The following is a 9181-nucleotide window of genomic DNA, read 5'->3' as shown; positions in this document are numbered from 1 at the left end:
ATAGCATAAAAGCGCTTACGAGTGACGGAAACGGAAAATTGGATTCCGAAATCTCGGAAACGAGGAGACGTAGTTACTGGAAAAGGCTCTTGGTCACCTGACTCTTCGATTTAGTGGAAAGCATCCGATTTTGGGTTTTTTGGTTATTATTTTGTATCCTAACCTGTCTCTTCTTCCTTATCCTTCCCAATGATGAGGGTAGCCGTCGGGATATCGTGAGTTCGATCCCGGGCCAACCTGAGGGAATCTTTAAATCCTTAGTGCATTGTTTACAGAAAAAGGAACCACGTCACCTCCTTTCCGAGTACGGTTGCAAACTTGTCCTTTTTATCTATACTGGTTCCCATTCGATTCTGATTCTCGTTCGACCCCGACCCCACTTCGCAGAGCATAGAGGCTCCAGAGTCACAAGTGTAGAGGTATCAGAATCCATGTTACTTGGGTCCCTGAAGACGTGATGAGTGGCAACGTTGGAAGGAGAGATGGGAAGACGGGTGTGAAACGCCATCGATATTCACCAATATTGTTCGCCGGCAGAGAATCGGGGATTAAATAACTAATGAGGACACAAGCGAATGAAAATTTGGTGGGAACTTTCACGTTTTTTTATCTGAATATTACGTGGAATATGAAACGCCGTAGATCTTTGCCAATATTATTCGCCGGAAAAGCTGCGGAAATTAAATGACCAATGACGCCACAAAAGTATGAAAAGTTGGCGGGAACTTTCACATTTTTTTATTTGAAAATTATGAAAGAACTTTTACATGATTAAGGTTATTTCCTAGTTAAATATATTTCCTTTCAATGTATCTACCGTATTCTTTAATGGAATTACAATTTTGGTTCCGAGTGGCCAACCGCAATAGGAGTATTAAGCCAACTTTTAATCATGGCAGTAGGTAATAAGTGCTGGACACAGGTGGAAATTTCAGTCCAACTTCTTGTCGCCTCTGCAGCGATCTTGCTTAATAACACCAGGTTACTCGGTTTAGTTCCACCCAACTACTTCTGTACAGAAATATTTCCAGGATTTTCTATAGCTATGAGTCCAGCAACGAGATGATTTTGAGAATGATTAGATCGTACTTAAGCTGTTCAATTTTCGGAACCACCATTTTATAAATTATGGGAATGGATATCCTTGTGAATCCAGATTTGGCATCGTTGATTTTAGAATAACAGGAAGTTATGGGAAAATCTTTTACCCAAGGGGCGTAAGATATTTATTAGACGTGAAGGAATTAGAGACACCTTTGTCACTGGTCCCTCAAAATTCCTAACCGAATCAAAGGATAGGTTAATTGATGAGGTGAAGTGAAGATTGAAATATATTTTAGAAGTTTGCCAAATATATTTAATAACCTGTTTTTAGTCGTTATTATTGATACACCTTAAACCTTAATCAATAGATACAAATAATTAATATTCCATTTCAGAAATACTCGTATAACAAACCCATAGAGTACATACCATCATTGGAATCTCAAGTATTATATATAGACACATTGCTTATCGCAAATTTTTATGTGCTAATTTTTAAACATTTTCAATCTGAGACAATCCATCACTAAAATAATAGTACCCCAGAATTAATTCATAATAATCAACGTTTCTGCTCCTGCATAGCTAGGTATTTAGTTCGAGAGGTAAGCAGAGCTAGTATAATAAAGAAATACCAGGGAATGACTAATAATGAGAAGAAATCTCTTCCCGTTGCAATTATCTTACTCCCTCCTTGCTGTCCTAATCTGCTCGCCTTCCTCCGTAAGTCAGTTTTATGGCCTTGCCAGCTTTTCGTTGGTCCTGGCCGAGTCCCTCGGCGATGAGTCTAATCATTTTGTTGCATTCTTCCCTCCATTTTCGAAAGGTTTCTCTCTTTCCCTGTGCACAGCTTCCGCCCCCTGCGCTTCTTCACATTGATTGTAATACTTTTGGTCGACTTCAATTCCGAATTACGCTCCTTTTATCTCTCACCATTCCATAACTGAGCGTCAGCTGTGTTCTGTGCTCGTGAGCCGCGCGATTCCTCTCCAAAATCGCTGTCCTCTCATCAATCCTCAAACTCATCCCTTCTTTTCGCTGTCTCCTCCTCAGTTCTTCCCAGTTGTCTCCTTCGCTTCTCCTCATTTGGAAGCCCTCTACTAACAGTCTCCACCTTAATTTTCGTCCATTAGTCTCCAATTTAAGTCTCTTCCATAATTTTCATCCTCAGGTATCTTCCTTAATTCTCCTCCATTACTATAATATTTAAGTTTCCTCCTTAAGTCTCCTGATTAAGTCTATTCCCTAGGTCTCCTTGTAAGCCCTCCTCCATTAGTATTATATTTAATTATCCTCCTTAAATGTCTTCCTTAGGTCTCCTCTTTAAGTCTCCTCCTCATGTCTCCCACTCCAACTGCCCCGCCTCCTCCGTCACCCTTGCCCCAGCCCCGCGCACCTCCATTCCCTTTTCAGTACCCCTCCTCTGTTTCTTCAGGTTCCTCATCATCTTGTCCCTCCCGTTCCTTCAAATTCTGAAGATGCAGCCTCTCTTTTTCCTTGATCACCGCCTCTGCCTTCCGCTTGGCCGCCTCGATTACAGCGATTTCCTTTGGCGCCAACTCTGCGTTTCGCTGTTTTGGCTTCTCCGGTTCCCTCAACTGGTCTCTCTTCCCATCCTCTGGTGCTCTCTGCCCACGGGACGCGCGCTTTGCTTCCAACCGGGCTTCCCTTTCCTGCTTCCTCAACATCCTCTCCTCTTTCGCCAGCCTCTTCTCCTCTTCCTGTTGTTTTCTCATCTGCTCTCTCCTGTTGTCTTCCTCCTTCCACGCGTTCTTCCTCAGTTCACCCTCCTCCTTGAGTCTCCTCCTCGCGTCCTCCTGCTCCGCCTTCATCTCCAGATGCCTCGCCTTTTCCATCGCCCGCTCATAAGCCTCTCGCTCGTCCTGCCTTTTCTCAGCTTCCTTCCTCATTCTCTCCATGTCCCTCATCGTCCTCTCCCTCTCTTCCCTAAGCCTCACCTCGTCTTCTCTCATCAGGTCTTCCTTCCTCCTGATCTCCTCCGCCATTAATCTCTCCCTTTCGTCCTTCCGCTTGAGTGACTTCTCTTCCTGTTCCTTCAATTCCTTCTCCTTTTCCTTCTTCTCCTCGTCTATCTTCTCTCTCTTCTGGTCCAGCTGTTCCATCATCCTATCCTCCCTCTGATTCGCGAGGATTTGTCTCTGCATGAATGCGTCTTCCCTTTCTTTGAAAGACTTTTCCCGCAATTCGTATGTACTGTTGAAGGATTCGGAGATCGATTTTATGGCATCAATGCTGTATTTCGTCATATTCATTACTCTGATCTCCGAATTTTCGTCCTGCGATTCTCTCAGTTTAAGTAACGATTGCAAGTCCTCCCTCATTTCACTACCCCATTCTTGAATGTTCTTCTCATACCGGACCAAATCCAGATGAACTTTATTTAATTGATCTTCCTTGGCTAATATAATTTCTCTCTCCCTTTCTCTAAGATCCTGCTCTACATTCAATTGCAATGCTCTGTCAAGATCGACGTGGACATTTCTTACACCACTCCCGTCTTGCATAGTGACGCTGATAATAGATGTTCACCAACCATGAAAAGGAATAGGAGAAGTTTAAAATAATATATAAAATAAAATTTAAGTGAGAGGGAGTCGTGAAATTTGGACAGCATTGGTTTTAAGTTATTTTTATTGCTTTCTAGAGTTAGAGCTTCTACAGTTTGTTACTCCATTTTTTTCAACATCATTGCTATAACTAGCTTCGTCTTCATGCACATGATGAGTCATGCTACCAATTTGTTTATAACAACTGTAATTTATTTAAATCTCACCTTATGATTTGCTTTCCTTGTGTGCACTCAGGGGCTTGCAAGTGAGTTCCAACAGCTTTCTGCAATCTGAAACAACGATTAAATAAAGTATTGAAAATAATGATCTTCTTTATTTTTCGGCCATTATATTTATTTTATTAATAACATTGCTCAACCAATCCGTGCTAACCAACTTGTGCTCGTAAATTCTATGTTAAAAAATTTATGTTTTGCTGACTATTAACTTGTTGGAGGTTTTCTGGAGCGTTCGCTCTCCTGATATGGCGTATTTGAATGTTTTCAACGAACGGCGATGATAAGGAATTAAGGAAATATTTCATCATATGATCTGTTGTGAAATTCCCTTGAAATTTGTACAAAGGTCTAAAACTGAGAATGGCATAACTTCAGGTGGGCATAAAGAATGAAACCCTTGCCTCATTGTGGATGAAATATGGTTACGTTTTAATGGAATGTTTACCTGAAAATGGAATATTTTCCCAGGATACTATGAAGCATGTGCCAAAAAATTAATATTTTTGCGATTTTTCAGGAAAATTTATTGTATTTACGGTTTTTCGTCAAAATAATGGATTTGGCAGCATTTACCTAGTTATTTTTCTTCCAGGTCTTGGAGCGTACCCCCAGGATCAATAAAGTAATTAATTGATTTAAACAAGCAAAAAATACTGCTAAGTATCAAATTCTATGGCTTTGCTAAATAAATTCAAGTGAAGAAGTATTGGCAACTCTCCCACAAAGCAAACTAAGTTGAAATCCTGCTTGAAAATAGCTTGTCCGTCAAGTCTTCGCGCTTTTGGATGATTTTCCTGCAATCTTCCGTCTTTTGAAGGAATATCTCATGCAATATTACTATCAGATAATTGAGGCACGCTTCATAATTTCTCTCCTTTAACGTACATATTCCTTTTTTGAAGACTAAATTGATAGAGAAGATAACTTAGGATATCTATTCTGATTTGCTCACTCAATATAAGCCTAGTGGCTACAAACCTATTTCTTTTAACAACTGTGTAACGCTATCTGTACGATCGTAGCATTTTTATGCGATTCGAGTAGCTTTCCTTTGTACTTTATTCAGGTTACGGATGAACTCTTTCAGCACCGGGTCCCATATTTTGGTTATCTATTCAAGATGCGGTTGATATAACTCTTTTTTTACTTTCTCATCCGAAAATCTTCTCATAACACACTTAACACACACAATAATTAATTGATATAGACAAGCAAAAAATATTGCTAAGTATCAAATTCTATGGCTCTTCTAAATAAATTCAAGTGGATTTATTGTAAACGTGACATATTATTGAATGGAATTTAAGAAAAATCAATATTTTATTCACAGTCTTACCCGTTACTCTCAGTTTCTTGATGAGACGAATGTCCCGCTAGCTCGTCATTCGATAATTCCGTTATCTTTAAGGAATCTCGGTGACTCGTGCTGAAAGGAAGACGAAACATCATGCACTTAAAGATATCAAGCATCTTCAATAAAACTTCCAGGGCAATAATTCGTTTGACAAATATCAGCCATCTCCCGAGCTTATACATTTTCGCTTTGTGGTCATAGAATTCACTTGTTGCCAGAAGGAGCGCTTACATTTATTTAAGTTGACTTCGCTTGGCAAACGGCTCTTTTGGCGGATGCATTACCTACAAGACTGGGCAGTATTTCTAATACAAGTGCTTTAAAATACGCATTTGAAATACATTTTTTATTTGTATTTGGTATTTCACATACATGATCAGAATGTATCTTGTGTTTAAAATACAGATTTGTAGTATTTTCCCATTCTAAACTTTAAAAAATACATTTGTAAAATACTTCTGAAGTACCTCAAATAGCACTTATGTATCATTGTGCTTCAGTGGTTACTGCGTTTTCGTTATAATTATTTTCTTCATGCTTGCAACTATATATAACGTTCCAAGGCAGGTTATATTTTTTCCTTAGACTCCATGCAAATGTGTATTGTATTTAAAACGCTACTTTTAGTTTGTTTCTCAAATACCCAAGTGAAAAGTATTTTCTAAATATTGTATTTCAAAAACATTTGGTGCGGTATTTTGTATTTCAAACATATATTTATATATTATTACACGTGGTATACATGTTATTTGCGTAAAAATGGCGCTGCAAATGGTTTGTATTACATAAAAAAATAATTTTTTTAATTAAATTAAAATATAAGCATTGAATTTCCAACATTTCTGGCTAAATCTGCTTCCTAACATCAATGGATACAATTAGGGAAACATAAATATTTTTTTAAATATCTGGGCCTATATTTTGCCCAGCCCTGATTACTGAGGTAGATTTAAGTCTTCGATGGCATTGCTATTAGAGTTTGTGGAATTAGAAATAGTTATAACATGACCCCTTCAAATATGAGAGTGAGAAAATTATAAGTTTTCTGCTTCGAACCGTTGCCCATTACTTGGTGTTTTTAAAACTTTTATGTCAATTACGTGACTTATTTGATCAATGCACCACTACAATGTATAGTGGAGTGTAGAAACCCTTTCGTCAAATTGAGAAAAGAAGCCCGAGAAACTGATAGTTGACAGTTGTTTTTTTCCGACTTAATGACTACGAATCAAATAAATCGAGTTTTCATTGACATAGGATATGTGTAATGTATTACTAGTAATTTTGCCTAAAAATAAGAGCTTCTGCGCAGGTTATCATGGCGATTCTTGTAAAATAAAAGGATAAATGTTAAGTCTCCAGCTCTGATATGAGTGCCGTCGTGGCAAAATAACTGTCTCATTTTTATATTATTGTTTTTATTTATCTCAATTACCCCCGAAAACAGCACAATGTGGCCTTTAAATCGGGAGTTTAAGCAATCAGCAACAGACGATCACCCAAACGCCTGTCCTGGAAGGGGAAACCTATCCAGGGGACTCGAACCCGAGACCTTCGGCATGGTAGGCGAGGACGTATCCCCGCCGCCGAGGCCGACCAATTTAGTTGGTAATTGTTTGTAATCAAGGTTTTAACTTAAAAATAAACGGCGAAATTAAATGATGGGTATTATTTCAACAACTTTTTATACGGTTTGATACTGAATTCTGTAATAAAATTTGTAACACGCCCTTTACATAAAATTGGCGCTGCTAATGGCTTGTATTACATGAAAAAGCATTTTTTAATTAACTTAAAATATAAGCATTGAATTTCCAACATTCTGCCTAAATCTGCTTCCTAACATCAATTATTAGGATTATGGGAATAGGAAGGATTATGGATACCTCATTTGGACTGGAAAAGAAATAGCCCAGTGCATAAATGTCTAGGAAATTTGAGAAGCAAATGGAAGTCGCATTGAAATCAAACGAGATATACATGAGATACCGTATAGTATTTAACTATTGCATCTGAATTTCATATTCACATGCTACAAAACCCAAATTTCCAATTGTGCACCTCGTAATGTGCATCCACGAAAGCAGTACAAATTCTATACATCCTGTCGCAACAGACGTGAAATGAGGAAAATTTAAGCGGTGAAGTATGAAATACATGCTAAAGAAATGGAGTTCAGCTCATTTACATACGAATTGGGATATGAGTAATCAAATACTATCGGTAATCCTCTTGCAAAAAGTAATCGCTCAAGGTTTTGGTAATGCACCCTTCTTGTAATTTTCCCCCAGTGAAGTTCCTGAAGTTCCTCCAGTTATAAATTTTGAATGGCAATAAATATTTATCGTATTTTGAACCGGGTCAGGTTCTCCATGTCGCTATCCAGCCTTTCGATAAATAAATCGCCCATCCTATTAATTTTTTTAGGATTTCTGAATATCTGAAGGCGATGGGCCAGCTACTTATCGAAACGTTGGAAGGAGACATTGAGGATTTGGCACGGTTCAAAACATGAGAAATCTTTTCTGCTATTGTTCGCCGGGAAAGAACCAAACATTAATACATTTTTGAATGTGTGAAGCTTATGTCCATCTTGCTTCTCAAGAATGCACGTTTTTATTCACACACCTCACAAAATATGACTCTAAATGCAAAATTAAGCTAACTGAAAAAATTGAATGTATATATGTTCGTCATCACCATCACTGGTCAGCTATCTTAAGATTGGTTTGACCCAGCTTTTCAATAAAGATTTCTATTAGTTAATGTTTTCACACCTGAGTATTTCTTCTCCTTCACGTCTTCCTTTAACTATTCTATTTATTTCGTTTTAGGTCTTCCTTTTCCGTTCTTGCCATCCACTTGTCCCTCGACGTTTGTCTTCATGAGGTCATCATGTCTAAAGATGTGGCCTATAAGGTTGTTCCGTCTTATAATTGTGGTTTTCATGAGGCTTCTCTTCTCTCCTACTCTTCTTAGGACTCCTCATTACTAACTCGGTCGATCCATTTGATCCTCATAATTCTTTTGTAGCACCACATTTCTAAGGCCTCTATCCATCCTATCTCCGCTGCTGTCATTGTCCATGCCTCAGTTCCATATAGGAGCATACTCCAAATGTAGGTTCTTATAAATTGTTTCCTTCTATATTTAAGTTTGCCGCTCTAAGTAGGTTTTTCTTTTGGTGGAATGCTGTATTCACTTGGGCTATTCTGCTGACTATTTCTTTCTTGATTCTCGAGTCACTGGTGATTCTGCTTCCCAAATAACAGAATTTATCCACCTCCACCATTGTTTGCTTCCCTATTTTAATGTTAGTCTTGTATGTGTGCTATATAAGTATATTTTCAATTCCACTTACTCATGATACAATTACAAGTATTGACAACTCTCCCACAAAGCAAACTAGGTTGAAATCCTGCTTGAAAATAGCTTGTCCGTCAAGTCTTCGCGCTTTTGGATGATTTTCCTGCAATCTTCCGACTTTTGAAGGAATATCTCATGCAATATTACTATCAGATAATTGAGGCACGCTTCATAATTTCTCTCCTTTAACGTACATATTCCTTTTTTGAAGACTAAATTGATAGAGAAGATAACTTAGGATATCTATTCTGATTTGCTCACTCAATATAAGCCTAGTGGCTCCAAACCTATTTCTTTTAACATTTGTGTAATGCTATCTGTACGATCGTAGCAGTTTTATACGATTTGAGTAGCTTTCCTTTGTACTTTATTCAGGTTACGGATGAACTCTTTCAGCACCGGGTCCCATATTTTGGTTATGTATTCAAGATGCGGTTGATATAACTTTTTTTTTTACTTTCTCATCCGAAAATCTTCTCATAACACACTTGACGAATTCTAACTACTTCCGGGATCTGTTATGGAATGGTGTTCAAGTTAAGTAAATTTTGAGTTCATATCACTTACCTGTGATACCTAGTTTCTTCGTCAGACGATTTTTCCATGTC

At 38.1% G+C, this 9181-nt stretch overlaps 1 protein-coding gene across 1 annotated transcript; it reads right to left on the bottom strand.

Annotated features, from left to right (window-relative positions):
• Nucleotides 1-1736: 1736 nt before the first annotated feature.
• On the bottom strand, nucleotides 1737-5279 carry LOC124157462 (golgin subfamily A member 6-like protein 22). The gene is made up of 3 exons (XM_046532196.1): nucleotides 5190-5279; nucleotides 3839-3904; nucleotides 1737-3576 (listed from the first exon to the last, which is right to left on the bottom strand). Exon 3 carries the CDS (start codon nucleotides 3567-3569, stop codon nucleotides 2454-2456), a length of 1116 nt encoding a protein of 371 aa, XP_046388152.1. The 5' UTR covers nucleotides 3570-3576; nucleotides 3839-3904; nucleotides 5190-5279; the 3' UTR covers nucleotides 1737-2453.
• Nucleotides 5280-9181: the final 3902 nt, after the last annotated feature.

This window comes from Ischnura elegans, chromosome 4, assembly GCF_921293095.1.
Source record: "Ischnura elegans chromosome 4, ioIscEleg1.1, whole genome shotgun sequence".
In the NCBI taxonomy this organism is placed as follows: domain Eukaryota; kingdom Metazoa; phylum Arthropoda; class Insecta; order Odonata; family Coenagrionidae; genus Ischnura; species Ischnura elegans.
Note: the sequence above shows the minus strand (reverse complement) of the source record. Positions and strands in the feature narration are given on the sequence as shown.